General features: G+C 40.1%; 1 protein-coding gene across 11 annotated transcripts in view; it reads left to right on the top strand.

The window, feature by feature from the left end:
- ANKRD44 (ankyrin repeat domain 44) overlaps window positions 1–18,041 on the top strand; it is a 215,680-nt gene that overhangs the window by 124,470 nt on the left and 73,169 nt on the right. For 7 of the 11 annotated variants that reach the window (XM_073306272.2, XM_073306268.2, XM_073306270.2 and 4 more), the window contains exons 10-14: window positions 4,423–4,537; window positions 8,413–8,495; window positions 9,766–9,883; window positions 14,271–14,339; window positions 16,848–16,988. In XM_073306272.2, coding sequence (XP_073162373.1) covers window positions 4,423–4,537; window positions 8,413–8,495; window positions 9,766–9,883; window positions 14,271–14,339; window positions 16,848–16,988 — 526 coding nt within the window. Of the gene's footprint in view, window positions 1–4,422; window positions 4,538–8,412; window positions 8,496–9,765; window positions 9,884–14,270; window positions 14,340–14,367; window positions 14,438–16,847; window positions 16,989–18,041 lie in introns of all 11 variants that reach the window. The other 4 variants (XM_073306276.2, XM_073306275.2, XM_073306269.2 and 1 more) reach the window with 2 other exon arrangements.

Raw genomic sequence — 18,041 nt, 5'->3', positions numbered from 1 at the left:
AGAGAAAGAGAGAGAGAGAGTGAGTGTGACATAGGCAGACCAACAAGCCAGGAAATGGGTGGTGCAAGGTGGCAGGCTTCAAGGCTAGAGAAGACACAGTAGTCAAGGCATAAGATTATCACACTTTAGGCAAGAGTCTTGGCTGTATGGGGAGAGAGGAAAAGTCAGCTTTCATAGACATTGCGCAGAAAGAAGGGGCCAGATCTCAATGTGGCCTGGATGTGAAGCCCAAAAAAGAGAGCTAAATCAGAGATGAAGCTGAGATTATGGGTTTGAGTGACAGGGAAGAGGGTGGGATACGCCTGTCTTGATATAGGAAGGGGCGAGTCTATAAAAGTAATGAGTTCCTGCTTCTTCCATTCGGATCATGTAGAGGAGCTGTGAGCTCTTCTGAAAATCAGGCCCAGTTATGTCTCAAATTAGGCATCCAAAAATTGAGGCACCAAAAATCAGTGACTACTCTTGAAAATGTTCTCAGTGTCAGATATGTAGTTGCAGTTTGGTTTAATTGCATTAAATTTAATTTAATCAGACGTCATTTGTAACCCCTGGGGACGACAGTATGGGTATTGTGGGCTGTGTCACAAAAATAAGATAATAAATAGCCAAAGGTGCGAGTCAGCTGGCCAGAAAAATATGGAATGGAGCCAAGGATGTAGTTAGCAGAAATAGCTCCCTTTCCCACCTACTGTGTCCGGAAGAGCCTTGAGGGTGAATAACCATCTGAAAATTAAGGCAGAAGGTTACAACTTTCGATGGTAACAACCTGTAAAGGGATGGAGTATAAAATATGGTAACAATTTGTTCTTGTCATTTAAATTTCTCCCACATGTCTGTGAGGACTTTGCTAGGTGACTTAGTACAGCAGGATATTGGCACCAATCTGGTCACTCTCAGACAGAACTAGCTTTATTTGTACAGTCAATTTTTATGACATCCGCTTATACCTGAAAATACAAAAGTATTTAACCCTGGTGTCATAGCTTAATCAAGTTGTTAATGTTTTGATCAGAAGTCCCCATTCACATACCTTGTCAGCTACTGTTTGTGTTGAGTATGAATGTTGGAGACATCTGATAAGTCTTCAAATTATTGTCCGTGTAATGTTAAATCACTCTTTTATTGTTGAGATAGGTAGAGGCTTAGATGAGACTATAAGACTGATTTGATTCAGCAGTGTTCTCTCACTGATGTTCTTTCAGTAAGATTTGCAGCTGAGTGATCTTTTGTTTTTGTTGGGTCCTATGACTAAGAAGTGAAGTTGTATTAATGAAACACTTTGGGGACCACCAGTGTACATGTCATGACTTACATTTTTGCCCTAGTACTGTCCAACTTAAAATAAATCTCGTGATTTAGAAGAGCACCAAGGGTGACGGATCCACTAGAAATGCTGGATGTGTGAGTGAATACTAGTTCTCGATTGTAATAATCCTAATTCTTAGCACTTATATAGCAGTTTCCATGTGTAAACATCAATGTGCTTTACAAAGGTGCGCAGGTGTTGCTTATCCTTATTTTAGGGTAGTTATCTTTGTTCTATGACAGAAGATAGAGAGGTGAAATAAATTGGCCAGTGTCACAGAATGTGTCAGTGGCGGAGTCGGGAATAGAATTCCGGTGTCTTGATTCTGTCATATATTTTTTAAAAATACCTTACCCATGTTTCTAACTATACCATAAATTTTTACAAGGGGAAAGAATCAAAAATCTGGTTTATGCCTCATAGGCTTGTCAGGCTGACATTGATCCCAGGCAAGATAATGAAGCGGCTGATGCAGGATTTGATTAATAAAGAATTAAAGTAGGGTAATATAATTAATGCCCATCAACATGGGATTATGGAAAATAGATCCTGTCAAACTAACTGGATATCTTTTTATGAGATTACAGGTTTGGATGATAAAAGTAATAGTGTTGATGTAATATACTTAAGACTTCTGTAAGGAGTTTGACTTGGTACTGCATGGCATTTTGATTATAAAATTAACATGGCATAACATTTTAAATTGATTAAAAGCTGGCTAACTGATAGTTCTCAAAATGTAATTGTAAATGGAGAATCATCATCAAAAGGATGTGTTTCCAGTGTAGTTCCCACAAGGATTAGTTCACTATTTAACATTTCTATCAATGACCTGGAAGAAAACATAAAATCATCACTGAAAGTTTTGCAGATGACACAAAAATTGGGGGAGTGGTAAAGAATGATGAGGACAGACAGTGATGAGCTGCCAAAAGCTGAAGAACCAGTTCCTTCAGTCGCTCCGGGTCTTCGGCGGCACTGAAGGACCCACCGCCGAAGACCCGGAGCTCCGCCGGGTGAGTAAAAATGAAAAAGGGATTCTCAGGGGAGCCTCCCCAGCTGAGAGCTCAGGTGGACCAGACAGGACAGTCCCGCGAGCCAGATGTGGCCCGCAGGCTGGAGTTTGCCCACCCCTTTAACAACCGGTTCAAAAACTGGCTTCAAAATTTAACAACCGGTTTGTGCGAACCGGATACAGCTCGCCGCTGAGGACAGGTCTCTGATACAGAGCGATCTGGATTGCTTGGTAAACCAGGCTCAAGCAAACAATATGTGTTTTAATATGGCTAAGTGCTGTATACATCTAGGGAGAAAAAATGTAGGCCATACATACATGATGGGGGACTTTATCCTGGGAAGCAGTGACTCTGAAAAAAATTTGAGGGCTGTGGTGGATAATCACTGAACACGAGTTCCCAGTGTGATGCTGTGGCCAAATTTTCTAATGAAATCATTGAATGCATGAATGGGAATCTTGAGTAGGAATAGAGAGGTTGTTTTAACTTTGTATTTGGCACTCATGTGACCACTGGCAGAATACTGTGTCCAGTTCTGGTGTTCACAATTCAAGAAGGGTGTTGATAATTTGGAGAGGGTTCAGAGAAGTGCCATGAAAATGACTAAAAGATTAGAAAACATACTTTATAGTGATAGACTCAAAGAGCTCAATCTATTTAGCGTAACGAAGAGAAGGTTAAGAGAAGGGGTGAATTGATTGCAGTCTGTAAGTACCTAAACAAGGAACAAATATTTAATAATAGGCTTTTCAGTAAAGCAGAGAAAGGTATAACACGATCCAATGGCTGGAAGTTGAAGTTAGACAAATTCAGACAGGAAATAAGGTATAAATTTTTAACTGGTAGAATAATTAACCATTGGAATAATTTACCAAGGGTCATGGTAGATTCTCCACCACTGACAATTGGTAAATCAAGATTGGATGTTTTTCTAAAAGATCTGCTCTGAGAATTATTTGGGGGAAATTCTATGACCTGTGCTACACAGGAGGTCAGACTAGATGATCACAGTGGTCCTTTCTGACCTTAGCATCTATGAACCAGCTAGAAGATCATCTAATGTAGTGGTGTTTAAACTTCTTAATATTGAGGATCGTGTCTTTGGATAGAGATTCTCTTGGAGGGTTATCTTCCCTTCTGACTGCCTAAAGCTGTGGCAAGTATAGTGGTTGTTTCATGAAATAGTGATGTTACCAAAGGGTTATGGAGACAAGCTGAAAGTAAACCTGCTTTAGTGTTGTGGATTGGGCTGTTTGGTTAAATACACTCTCTCCCCCACCTGTATTTTGTATCTATGCTGTTTATTTTCTCTCTTTGTGTATAAACCTTCTCTTACAGCCTGCAGCTCTCTCTGCTCTACTCCAGGTTACTTTGCATTCGGTTCTCTCTTCCTGTGTGTCTTGCTGCACCTACAGTTGTGTTGTGGCATGTAGGTTTGATTAGAGATGAATTTACACCTGAAGAAGCATATGACAAACAAAGATAGGAAGCAGCTATGCAAGTGCTTGGGGTTTTCTGTTTGTGAAAACCCTGAGAGAGCTGTAGGTTGGGCTACAGCTACCAGGCAGCACCACTGATCAAATATTGACAGACTTGGTGAGGGTGCAATAAGCAGCCAAGTGAGGAAGAGCTCCATCTTCTATCATTGCTTTGTGGACAAGGTTGAGCACCAGTCACCTAAAGAATTGTGGCAAAATTTCAACAATTAATTCTGTTGATGTAATTTAGGGCAGCTGCTCTTGCCTTTAAATCAGCAACAATTCAGAGTCACAGCAACACCTGCAGTATCTGTGTACCACAGTAGGCAATTATAGGGAAAGGCCTATGTGCAATATGTAGAGAGGCGGGAATAGAACAAAGTAAAAAAAAATGCAGCAGTCAGAATTGTGGCCATCCTGCATGACTGGCACAGTAAATGGCTTGATGTGTATTGATACCCTGTCGCACAAATTCAGTGTGTCTGCTGCTCATATACAAACTAAACTACAGCTGTAACTATGAGGGTAAGCTGCATTCATTGGAAATAAATAAATGGTATTTCTGGTTGCTGACTCGCACTAAATCCTTGTGTGTTACACTGTGTGAAAATGTCTTTTCCAGGAGGTGAAATTGACTGTGTTGATAAGGATGGCAACACCCCTCTGCATGTGGCTGCGAGATATGGACATGAGCTTTTGATTAACACCCTAATAACCAGCGGAGCTGATGCTGCCAAGTAGGTTGCTGAAGAAATGCTGTTCCTAATGGTCAAGTATTATGGGTAATGCTAGATACTGCTTATTTTTCAAGTTCCAGTGTATTCAGGTTAAAATGCATGTGCATAATTATGAATTCAGTAACAAATAGTTTGTATCAGGAAGTCAATTTGAAATCAGTATAAAATACAAAGCTACTAATGAAGGGCATGTAATTCCCTCAGTGTCTAAAATAAATAATTTACGTCCATAGGCTTGTAGTACTAAATTGATTTATTCCTTTATCTAGTATCCATTGGTGCTGGATAAGTATCATTAGAAATGGTAAAAGACAAAGCAGGGTTTAGTCAGTAAAATTATTTCAGAACCTAATGCAGCCGTGGTGCCCAGTCTTTGTGTCTTATGGTTTCAGATCTTCAACTGGCTGAGATGATGAGGCTGATTTTGTTTTGCGGTTTTCTTGAGTGAAACTAAGAGATAAATTTTGATATGTTGTTCAGCTCTTTGTGCTCCAAGGGATTGATTTGGCTAGGCTGATTTTACTCTGTGTTTGTGTGTGTATGAGAGAGAGACTGCATTTGACTATGTTCATGATTACATATATGTATACATATTGTGGGCCAAATCCTGGGAGGTGAATTGATTTCAGTGAGAGTTGGGCATTTAGCACCTCCTAGAACCTTGCCCTAAAGCAGTGATGTAACAGAGCACTAAATTTCCAAACTAGTTGCGGGAAGAGTAAAATTAACTGTGAAAGGGAAAAGAGATGGTATTCGGAGTGCAAAGATACTGGCATTTGGGCCATCCTGGTGGCCACAGGGTAATGCCAGGGAGGAGACCTGGTTTAGATATCTAATGTGAATCTCTTGTTCCCTGAACAAGCAGGGAACAGAGAAAGCTAATTATTTGCCCATCTCTGTGAATGAAGCACCGTAAAGTTTGTTATAAATGTTTTGTAGTATTCACCGTATACATCTGAACATGCAATTGAGTGTTTCCTCACTAGAACCAACCAGCAGTATTTGTGATGCCTAATACTGAGGTAGCTGCTGGGGAACATCCTGTTTTAGGACCCACGTCAACCTATTTTCTTTTTAAAGATGTTTGCAGTTTTCTAGGCTTTTCATTTGGAGATTTTGAAATAAGTATTTTTTCACCATGTTTTGCTATCTGTTTTGTTAAAACTGCTTCTTGCCAGACAAAAAAGGCAGGGTCAGATTTATGCCAGCTTGAGAATCTGGTCCTTTGTGTCTAAATATGATTTTTGCTAGCTCTGTCTAATATATAAAGTTTCAGTCCATCTGTTTTCTGAGGTTTAAGGTAACAATGAATAGCAGTGAGATAACTAGCTCTTGCAATCTAGGTTTTCTGCTCAAAATTTCTATTTCACACTTGGGTGACCTGTGCATTTATCAAATAAAATACCTCTGCCAACAGCAGAAATATCTGAAGTGAGAAATCTGCTTAGATACAGTAGGCAGATCCAAGTGATGGCACTGTTCTGAAAATGAAATTACCTACTCAGTACTGCCAGAGGGAATGAGCTTTTAATGTGTTGTATGCAAATAACTTTGGCTTAATTCCTTGAACTGGCACTGAAAAGAGAGAATTTCTTCAGTGCTGCTAGCAGAAACTGCAGACAGCAAGGTCAGCAATTTGATGCAATTGCATTTCAGGGGTATGGAAGGTAAATAATGTAGGGAGCAGTTGTGAGCAGCTCTATACAGTATGGCACTGGCTAGCAGATGTGCAAATTGCATCTCTTGATGGACACCAGCCAAAATATGCACTCGGGTGGAAATCTCTATACAGTGATGGGGAAATGTGGCTTGAGATAACTAGGGGGGAAGGGGAAATAGATGTAAAAATCAGAGGTGCATGGAGAATACTATGACTATATATAATAAATCCTCTTTGTGATTTCAGGTTAAATAAATATATCCACAGCTTAGAAATGCAACCTGTTTAGACAGACTTGAGCAGCTTGGTGGAGCTTGTGCTATTTCCTTTCAAAGAATAGAGTGTCAGAGCATCCTTGGGCAGGTTTACTCTGTGGGAGACCTAGATGCTGGCAGGGCATTGATTAAATTAAATTTATACAGCACTGTAGATCAGTTCTGATTGTGGTCAAGTAGGAAGGTTGACAAATGCAATGTGAAAGGAAAAGAGGAATGGGAATACAGATTTTGCAACAAATCATATTTTTTTTAAAAAAAACTACACTCGTGTTTATGTGCATAGTAAAAATGAAAATGGTGTGAGAGAGAAAGAGAGCACATATTTGCACAAACTTCCTCCTGGGTTGTAGGCACAGCTACATATTTTGCAGTTTCAGCTCAGTTGCCACCTTTTGTAAATTTAAGCCTTTGTGTTAGAGTTGGATTTTAAACAGCTTATCCTGGTATGAATATGAAATAACTTTCATTAAAGCTTTGTAGTTCTCTAAGAAATTTTCCTGCCACCAAATCTTTCATGAAAACAAGTTCCTTTGGGTCCATATCTGAAATCCTGCCTAATGATATGATCATGTTACGTATATCCTTGGGTTGTCTTGAAGAAATTGAGTGATGGCTATGAATCCATCTGGCGTCATCCAGGACTTTAATTAACTGTTTTTAGCTGCATCTGCAAAAGCAAACAGTAGATTCTCACCTCATACACAGTAGCTGAGTTCAGAAGCTCTACAGGGATTTGCACCAAAGGATTGTCTATGTCGTCGTATCGGTAAAGTAATGTAAGCATAAATGACACTTTGCAAAAACCTGCCAAAATACAAGAGTCTCAAAACCAGGAGCCTAAACTTAGGCTTCTAAATCCATATTTAGCCACCTGCCTGATTTTGAAAGGTACAGAGCACTCCACATTGATGTCAGTGGGAGCTGTTGAGGGTTCAGTATGTTTGAAAAATCAAGCAAATGTCTGATATGGATGTAGGACCCTAACTTTAGGTTCCTGTTTTAGGGTTTTGTCAAGATGTCTGCTCTGAGGAGCCTACAGTCTAACTGAAAAAGGATTGATGGGATAATGATTTGAAAACAAAAATGCCTGGAGACACTGCTCGTGAGGATATATAGGCAGGGTTGGGGAAAGTGGAGGGTTTAAGGATGGATGAGATGAAGTAGGATGTTTGGTGCACAGGAATTGGGAGGCAGTTACAAGTGTAATTGCAGCCTGACAGAAGGTGAGAAGCTGCAAGTGGCAGGAGACAAAGAGAGCAGTTAGCGGAAGAAGCTGTATAGTGTGGAAAGAGAAGAGAAATGTATGGGGTGGGGGCAGAACCTCAAAGGTGAGGATGAGGACCTGGAACTTGATGTAGATGGAAAGGGCAATGTGTGACATGAGTGAGGAAATGGGTGAGGTGGTCAGAGCACAGGGAGATGTCTTTACAATGGTATTTTGGATGGACTGAAGTATGGAAAGAGGAGACACTACAAAGACAAAGACGAGGGGGAGGTGCAATAATCTAGGTGGGAGCTAAATAAGATTTAAACTGGCATGTTAGCAATAGGGAAGTAGAGGAAAGATGGGTTTTAGAGGCAATACAGGGATTCTTTCAGCATTTACTTTCACCTCATGTGATAGAATACTTGTGTTGCAACTGACAGTCACAGTAGAAATTGAATCTAAACAAAATCCATTCTCTTAGCTTCTTCTCTCCTAGGTTCTCATCTCATTTTTAAAACCATACCTATCCTTGCTGTCAGAGTGTAATCAAAATCGGATACTAACGTTATGCTTTAACAAAACCCCAGAGGGAGATTATAGAAGGTTCAAATAAAATTAACGATGCACTACAGAAGTACAGACTCGATATTTTTTCAGAGGGGAATTTTCATCATCTGTGCTGAATGTAACCCGTTCTTTTGGTAACTAATAACACTGTTCTGCCTAACAGGTGCGGTATCAACAACATGTTCCCCTTACATTTAGCAGCACTAAATGCTCACTCGGACTGCTGCAGGAAGTTGTTGTCATCAGGTAAGTGAATCCAGCTGCGACTGTGGAGCTTAATTAATATCATGAACATGCTGCTTATGGCCCCTGTTTTATTCGGTGTTGTGAATTGTCCAAATGAAAGACTTCCTGTGCTGCTTCATGTGATTGTGTTGCTTGGCATATGGGAGTGTGTGTGGCTTTCCTAACTGCATGCTGATAATTACTAGCATCCTGTATTGTTCAGGCCTGAAGCCCTTTGAATGCTTTTTTTCCCCCTGGCAGTCACAGAGAGTTTATTTTAATTCACAGGGAAGGGGAGGAAAGGGAAAATCCTTTACCAAGCTGTAAAAATGTGAGATACTGTAGGTTCTTCGGGAAACAAACAACTCTAGGCCCTGATTCAGGGGAAAGCACCCTTATTGAGGACAACATTTGAGCAAATGCTTACATTCCATTGAAGCTGATGGGACTAAAACACATACTTTCCTGAATCAGGGCTATAGTAAAGAAAATGGGATAGCTAAAGTTCTGGGGGGGGGGGGAGGGCAAGTATTAGTTTGCTGATACTGCTCTTTCAAAGAGAGTAGTAATAAGGTGCCAACTCTTGACTTCCTTATGCAGGCAGAAGTTCCACTGAGTTCAAAGATAGAGAGCAGTTCATATATTTTCCAGAAAAATATATCATTCCTTAGCATGTGAAACCTCCCACAACCACTCTCAGCCATAAGGCTGAGTCCCCTGGGATGTTTAGGGGAAAAAATAGCGTGAAAAATGTAACTTGTGTAGCCAATTACAGCAAACCCTGATGTGCTCTGTCCTGGGCTATTAGGTCAGCGGGGGAAGCAGGCTACTTAGGCATCCCAGGGTTAGTTCCGTAAGAATCTGCATTGGGTTTTACTTCTATAGCCTTGTGCATCTTTAAAAACATGTGTTGCACATTCCTGGAAGCATCCTTCCAGAATCTAAAACCACCCTGGAAAACACACAAATAAATAAAATTCAACTCCGTACATGCTAGGGCTCACTCTGTGCCTCTCCTCATTTCATCGTTTTTTTGTGCCTGCTATCACAATTCTCTCGATAAGAATCCGCCTCAGAAATGCCTGTCACATGATTTAATAGTTATGTAGCCCAAGGCTAAATGCGGAAATAGATTCTTTTTGACTTCACAGTTCTTTTTATAGAGCCACCAAGCTTGAGCAGCCACTGTCCGTTTCCATGACAACCACTTGCTGACTAGAGTTGCTTGCATTCTGATTTTTCTAACTCACTGTTTTTTCTGTCTCTGCAATGTTTCTTGTGGTTTAACTAGGACAAAAGTATAGCATAGTGTCCTTGTTTAGTAATGAGCACGTGCTGTCTGCAGGCTTTGAAATAGACACCCCAGATAATTTTGGAAGAACGTGCCTCCACGCTGCTGCTGCAGGAGGGTGAGTAGTTACAATTATAGCTGTTACGCAAGTTGTAATTTAATTGTGGAGTCAGTGTAACTCAAGCCAGCTGTACCATCTGCAAAGGAATGTGTTCCAATTAAAGAGGAGCAAAACAATTCGATGTAAAATCTTTCTCTCTCCAGGCTGTGTTCCGCCAGCATTTGGTAAACTGAGGCTCAAATTAGGGCTACTTGTAGTTTGAGCAAGGGTGGTAGGACCTGGTCTTTTATTACAGAAGGCTAGTTTGTGATTTGAAATGCACACCTCTGGGAGGGAGTAACAATCCCCCTGTCTTCTGCCTATATGCAGACTGCTTAGACTTTGGGTCCAGGTCCCAGGAGCAAGAGAGGCTACACACTCACTCGCTTCTTCCCTGGTTGCGTGGGTTGGACTCTTGGCTCCATGCCTCTCACTCACTGGCCAGTACTGCCACACCAGCATAGGAGGTGGGGTTGTAGTTTAAGCCTGACATGGGGCCAGCAGTAAATGACCATCCCTTGAAGGTGGATGCGGGGAAGGAATAGTGGCTCCCTGAGATGCTCCTGCTGGGGTGCAGTTAGGCACTGCCCTCTTGTTGTGTCCTTGAGTCAAAATCTAGTTATAAAAGAAGCTTTTTAAGGCATTAAAATGCCACAGTCTTTTTTTCCAGGTTGCAGTCATAGAAAGATTATTTTAAGCCTCTGAAGCCCATTGAAAGTAACCAAAATACAGAATCAAAAGGTTTTCATTTCTGAGGATGCAATTCAGATGGGTGGTAGGATACTAGGAGTGAAAATGAATGAAAATTAAATTATGTCAGTTTCATTTGTAGCCCTTCTGCCAAGTTTCTTTCAAGATTTGCTGTTAATTCCCAGTGGATTTGTTTGAAATTAACACAGAAAAAGCACAGATCGCTTGGCAAGCTATTGTTTTCTGGCTCTTCTGTTGAGGCTCAGAAGATGGCTCAGAAGATCGCTAGATGGAGCCTCTAGAATCCATCCTAGATTGGCAGTGGTTGTAGTGACCAGATATGGTAATTACCTGGTGACTATTTGGTAACCTTTGTAAGAATGAGTTGTCAGCTCACTTCTTAGTGGACCATTGTCCACTTCACCAACGTCGTCACCATCAGAGGTACATAATGAAAGTGTTCCAAACACGGGATAGGATTACTCTTGTTAAACATTTATTTAATACAGTTAACAGAAGATATATAGTAGTTGGATGGACTGAATTAGCCTGACAGAGCACTCTTCAAAAAGTACCTCTGCTTAAAGCTGAACTCAAAATAATACCCCAAGTGTCTGAAAGAAAGGCACTGAAATAAGAGGCAAAAATTGCTCATGAAAATAAATCAGTTTTTATCTATGGCTGACTGTAATTGTCATCACTAACGAGAACTCTTATTTTGGGTTCGTTGTGGGGAGCATTGTGTAGATATTTTATACACTGACAATTTTAGATTGGGATGAACACCTGTTTTGTTCCATCCACTTCTTTTAGACTGGAACTGGAGCTGTACATAAAACACATATTTTCATCTTGATGCATATCTGTAACTCCCATTAACATTAATGGGAGTTATACTGGCATTGAGATGAGACTACCTTCCAAAGGATCTCTTTTTTTCTGTTTCCTAGTAGAAATGATTTATTTCCCCTCTGAATGACAAAGGAGTCTTGGAAGATTATTGTGCTTCATTACATGATCTTCCGGTGTGGTATTGTACATTTATTTACTTGAATTACAAAGACATTAAAATGCAGCTATTTTATTTTCCATTAAGAATCATTTCAATTTAAGCAATAACAACACATAGTTGTATCATATTGAATTCATTCAGCTGGGATAAAAACTATGAATGATCCTATGCAAATGCAATAAAGCTCTTAAAGATGTGCTTAACTTTAAGCTTTTTCTTAGGTCTCATTGAAGAAAATGGGTTTTAAGTAGATGCTTAAAGTTAAGTTTATGCTAAATGCTTTGCAGAACAGAGTGGACTTCAGCATATGCGAAAAAATTAATCCTGGCCTTAAGTGTTTTCCTGAATCAGGGCCTAAATCTCCTCCTCATTATTAGCCTAGCATTTTGTAAACTTGCTTCAGACTTCAAAAATGCTCTTGGAAAAATCCTCAGCTCAGCCTGGGAAGCATTAGCAGCACAATTTTTGACTGTCTCCCCTCACCTTGAATCCAGGATATATTTATTACTTTCTATTTATATTTTGATTTGTTTTTACTAGGGCTGTTGATTAATTGCAGTTAACTCATGCGATTAACTAAAAAAATTAATCGTGATTAGTTGCACTGTTAAATAATAGAATACCAATTGAAATATATTAGATACTTTGGATGTTTTTCTACATTTTCAAATATATTGATTTCTATTACAACACAGAATACAAAGTGTACAGTGCTCAATTTATATTTTTTATTACAAATATTTGCACTGTAAAAATGATAAAAGAAATAGTATTTTTCAGTTCACCTCATGCAAGTACCGTAGTGCAGTCTCTTTATTGTGAAGGTGTAACTTACAAATGTAGATTTTTTTTGTTACATAACTGTACTCAAAAACAAAACAATGTAAAACTTTAGAGCAGGGTCAGCAACCTTCAGTATGCGGCCCCTCAAGTTAATGTGCTGGTGGGCCGCAAGACATTTTGTTTTCATTGACCATCCTCAGGCACGGCCCCCCTGCAACTCCCAGTGGCCGTGGTTCACCATTCCCAGCCAATGGGAGCTGCGAGAAGCGGCAGACCGCAGGAATGTGCTGGCCGCTGCTTCCTGCAGCTCCCATTGCTGGGAATGGCGAACCACGGCCACTGGGAGCTGAACTGGGCTGTTCCTGCGGATGGTCAATGTAAACAAAATGTCTCGCGGCATGCCAACGGATTACCCTGATGGGCCGTGTGCTTTAGAGCCTGCAGGTCCACTCAGTCCTCCCTCTTGTTCAGCTAATCGCTAAGACAAACAAGTTTGTTTACATTTATGGGAGATAATGCTGCCTGCTTCCTATTTGCAATGTAACCTGAAAGTCAGAACAGGTTTTCGCATGGCACTTTTGTAACTGATGTTAGAAGTTATTTACGTGCCAGATATGCTAAACATTTGTATGCCCCTTCATGATTTGGCTTCCATTCCAGAGGACATGCTTCTATGCTGATTATGTTCGTTAAAAAAAAATGCTTTAATTAAATTTGTGACTGAACTCCTTAGGGGAGAATAGTATGTCTCCTGCTCTGTTTTACCTGCATTCTGCCATATATTTCATGTTATAGCAGTCTCAGATGATGACCCAACACATGTTCATTTTAAGAACACTTTCACAACAGATTTGACAAAATGCAAAGAAGGTACCAATGTGAGATTTCTAAAAATAGCTGAAGCACTCGACCCAAGGTTTAAGAATCTGAAGTTCCATCCAAAATCTGAGAGGGACGAGGTGTAGAGCTTGGTTTCAGAAGTCTTAAAAGAGCAGCACTCCAATGAGGAAACTATAGAACCTGAACCACCAAAAAAGAAAAGCAACCTTCTGCTAGTGGCATCTGACTCAGATGATGAAAGTGAACATGCGTTGGTCCACACTGTTTTGGATTGTTGTTGAGCAGAACCCATCATCAGCATGGATGCATATCCTTTGGAATGGTGGTTGAAGCATGAAGGGACATATGCATCTTTAGCGCATCTAGCACGTAATATCTTGCAATGCCGGCTACAACAATGCCATGCGAACGCCTGTTCTCACTTTCAGGTGATATTGTAAACAAGAAGCAGGCAGCATTATCTCCCGCAAATTGTAATCAAACTTGTCTGTCTGAGCGATTGGCTGATGTAGGACTGAGTGGACTTGTAGGCTCTAAAGTTTTACATTGTATTATTTTTGAATGCAGCTTTTTTTTGTACTTAATTCTATATTTGTAAGTTCAACTTTCATGATAGAGATTGCACTACAGTACTTGTATGAGGTGAATTGAAAAATACTATATTTTGTTTTTTACAGTGCAAATATTTGTAATAAAAAATAAATATAAAGTGAGCACTGTACTCTTTGTATTCTGTGTTGTAATTGAAATCAGTATATTTCAAAATGTAGAAAACATCCCAAAGTATTTAAATAAATGGTATTCTGTTATTGTTTAACAGTGTGATTAATTGTGATTAATTTTTTTAATTGCTTGACAGCCCTAGTTTTTACTTGTCTGGAATAGCATTTCAGGCTTATCCAGAAATAAAGGTGTGATCTTTACAAGTTTCCTTTTTCTTGGTTCTTTTGTTCAGGCTTAAATTGCAGTTTATGCCCAGTTTCTGCTCTGCAAATAGTGAAATAACACTTCTTTTTTGGGGGTACTAAGATGAAAACTTTTGTTTTGCTCATTCTTTGTTTTCTTTCCTTGTCTTTTCAGTAACGTTGAATGTGTAAAACTCTTGCAGAGTAGTGGAGCAGATTTTAATAAAAAGGACAAATGTGGGAGGTATGTAAATTGTGAAGCTCTTTTTCAGATATATCTCAAAGAAAGAAAGAGAAAGAAAAAGCCCTCAATCTGGAAATCAATATGTTCCGCTTAAAAAGGTAAATGGTAAAAGGGGGTAGGAAATCCTACAATAGGATACTGCTGCTTGAAGTTAAATGCCAAAAAGGCAGGTGCAGACTATATTAAATATATGAAAGCCACGCCCATGCTCTTGTGTCTTTCTTGTTTAAAAATATCAGTGGTTTAATTTTATTCCTCATTGCTCTTCGCGCTGCTTGGATTCTTGTGCTTTTGTGCCCAAGATAGCACCTGCATGTCACTTTGGGGAGAACTACTGCTCATGAGCCTGCTTTCTAGACTTTCTCAGAGTAAAATAATGCTGGTAATGTTATGACAGAAATGGATGTGCTGATTCAACTTCCTGAGCGCCCCGGATGTACATTACATAGTCAGCCAAACAGTTTTCACCCAGGCCACGGATTTAAAAAATAGGAGCCTACTCCATCTTTAAGCTCTGATCCTGGAAATGCATATGCATGTGCTTAATTTCACACACTGTTAGTAGTCCCTTTAACTTTAGTGGCTACTCATGGTGTGTAAAGTTAATCATGTGCATAGGACTTTGCAGGATTGAGGCCTTAAGCACCTAAACAAATTTTCAAAATGGCTGAGCTGTCAGCGGCTCCCAATCTAGTCAATGGGACCTGCTGAATTGGTCTGCCATTTTGAAAATCTAGTGAATTTTTCAAGAGCCTAAATTATTTTTGTGTTATGGAAGGGGTAAAATTGGGGGCCAGATCTTATGCACTATGCACCTTTGCGGGCAGCAGTTTAAAAATTACCCACCACAAATCTCCTCCCTCTTGAACAATTTTCCATCCTTCCAATTAAAATTTCTCTTCCCCCAACCCCCCACACCCCATTTTAAAATCGAAAAACAGATGAGCCTTGTAAAGAACCCAGACATTCGTCAGATTTGGGCTATTTTGGACCACAGATGGGAAGAAATTTCAAATCCGTGTTCTACAGAATTCCCAGTCAAAAGCCCCCTGTCATGCTAGCCAGCAGGGAACCAGCTCAAATGCCTTTGTTTTTCTCAGTGGTGGCAATGCAGCAAAGCTAATACTGAAATGAGTTAGGAGCCTCACTTTAGGTCCCCACTTTTGAAAATCTTGGTCCCAATATGTGTGATTTACTTGCTTTTGAACTGCGATATGAGTAATAGCATAGTTCAGTTTAAAGAGCTGGATAGCAAGGATAGTGTAATCCAAAAAATACTACAACTGTAACCAAATTAAAATGGAAAAAAATGAGTCTTGCCGTATTTTTAAATGGGTATTCTTTAAGGATCATTTGTGCTATGTATCTCAGAAAGGACATTGTAAAAGTTATAGCAAATTAAATATACAAGATTATAACTTTTAGGAGGTTTTGCTCTTGTTCATAATGACGACATAAACTAATCTAACATAAAAAGGCTCTAATATGTTACAGGCATTATTGGCATTCCAACCTAAAGGTGCAGTAAAGGGCTTTCTGATTTGTTTTTAAACCATATGCACTAAACAGACACAGTGAGGTATGTCACCTTTTCAGCAACAGCTTTGAAATAAAAACAAAGCTGTTCTTTATCCTGTGTAAATGAAACAGGTACAAAATTGAGAGCACTAGTAAGAAAATGAAGCATTCTTTGGTTATTTATATTTCACAACTTCCCCAAAAAATAAGTGAAACAAAAAAACTTTTTTTTTTGTACTGAAGAATTTTAATTGGTGGAGGTTTTTCGTGTCTTTGAGTGGTAGAAGCAGCCTTTGAAAATTTCATACCCAGCAGGGAACTCCTGCCTTCCCAGCAATGAATGTGCTTTCTGAATGATACTCATGCTTCTGAGTTGGGGATGCTAAATCTCTGACTCTGTGAACTATGCTGCACAATGAATTCTTTCTTGGATTTTGGAATCTGTCAGTGTGACAGGGTGGATAGGTCATTGCACAGCTATGTCACACCCCACCACAGTCATTGCCCATAGACTCTGACTGAGCCAGGCAACATCATGATGTTTTGAGGATTAAATACAGGCTGATGTTTCATTGTGTCACCCTGAGTTGAGGCAACAGGCTGCAGCTGAGCCTGCTGACTTAAAAAAGGGGCTGAGCTACTTTCATGAGAGGGAGAGACAGGGTACAAACCAGGCAGAGAGCTCTGGAGACATAAGAACTGCCCTTTCGGTGGTGTTTTGTTCGGTTTTATATTGCTTGTCTGGAGTTTAGACCATTAAACTTCATTAAGTGAATGTGGCCAGAGACTAATTCTTGTTTTTTGGTTGAACAAGAAGCTGTAAATAAACCCCCAAATCTGAGGGTTTTTGGGGATGGGTGGGGAGGGAGGAGCATGGAGGTTGTTTTGTTTTACCTGAGACCGCTCTAGGAATGGTGCAATTGGGACTCATTAGTATAATCCACGTCATGCTGAAGTGTCTGAAGTAATAAATTGCTATTTGTTTTGCAGGACACCTTTGCACTATGCAGCTGCGAATTGTCATTTCCACTGTATTGAGACACTGGTGACCACAGGGGCAAATATTAATGAAACGGATGACTGGGGACGTACTGCTTTGCACTATGCTGCTGCTTCGGACATGGACAGAAAGTAAAAAAGCTTATTTGTATTCCTTGTTTTTACTGTGTTTCCAACTCATTGTCATTTGTATTCTCTTCCTGCCACAATCTCATTTAAACAAACAAACATAAACCCACTAGCAAAGGTAATCCTCTTCCTCCTCCTAGACACACCCATTATTGAAATAGCTTTGACTATAAGCAGAGTCATGTATAGTGCAGTTATGCTGCTGCACAATGTATGTTTTTATTCAAGTTGCAACATAAATCGCCAAAATGCTGCCCACCTTCTCCTGCTGAACGACTTCCTCTCCCATTTTGCCTTCCTGTTTCCTTATTCTGGTGGTTTTCCCACAAGAGAGAGTTCAGGGAATTTCCCATTCCTGCTCTACTGTTTTGGTCTTTTTAAAAGGACATAGCATGAGGCAATGCGAGGGAGATCTTTCCAGGTGTGGGATGACAACAAAGACAAGCTATTGCCAGCATACCCATATGACAGTGGTGGAATAGGTCCGAGGGTGCTGGAACAATATGTACAGTGGAGGTTTTAAGAGCCATTCAACCAAACTGTAAATCCTGTATATCATGGAAACCACTTCAAGCCAGGCAGTGCACCTTCATCCCTAGTTTCAGCACCTATGAGTTAGGCCCCTTGTGAACATCACTGTGTGGGCTGACAGAAACAGAACCCATTGGGGGTGAGAGGCTGCTAAGCAACTGGGGACTCAGCAGGAGACGTAAGATTCTGTGTTCCAGCAGAAAAATGGGAACAGCCACTGGCAGAAAAGACCACTGTACTTGTGGGAACTGGAGGTCCATTGGTTGGAGGTGTTATGCCATGCTCTTAAGCCAATTGGGAACAAAATCTGATTCTAGTGGGGTTAAGAAACGCTCCGCAACAGCTTCATTAATGACATCTCCATCTCCCCTTCTCTCAAATCTCTGGTTAGTCTGTACAATTTCTAATTCTCAGTTTGTTCCATAATTTGGTGGTGTCTACCCTATGACAGGAAGCATAGATCAAATGGCCTTGATTATAGCGTTAGGTCTCCTTTGGAATTTAAAACCATTAGTCTGCTGTTTT

The sequence above is a fragment of the Lepidochelys kempii genome, chromosome 11 (genome assembly GCF_965140285.1).
Source record: "Lepidochelys kempii isolate rLepKem1 chromosome 11, rLepKem1.hap1, whole genome shotgun sequence".
Taxonomy (NCBI): domain Eukaryota; kingdom Metazoa; phylum Chordata; order Testudines; family Cheloniidae; genus Lepidochelys; species Lepidochelys kempii.
This window is presented reverse-complemented; position numbering and strand designations above follow the sequence as displayed.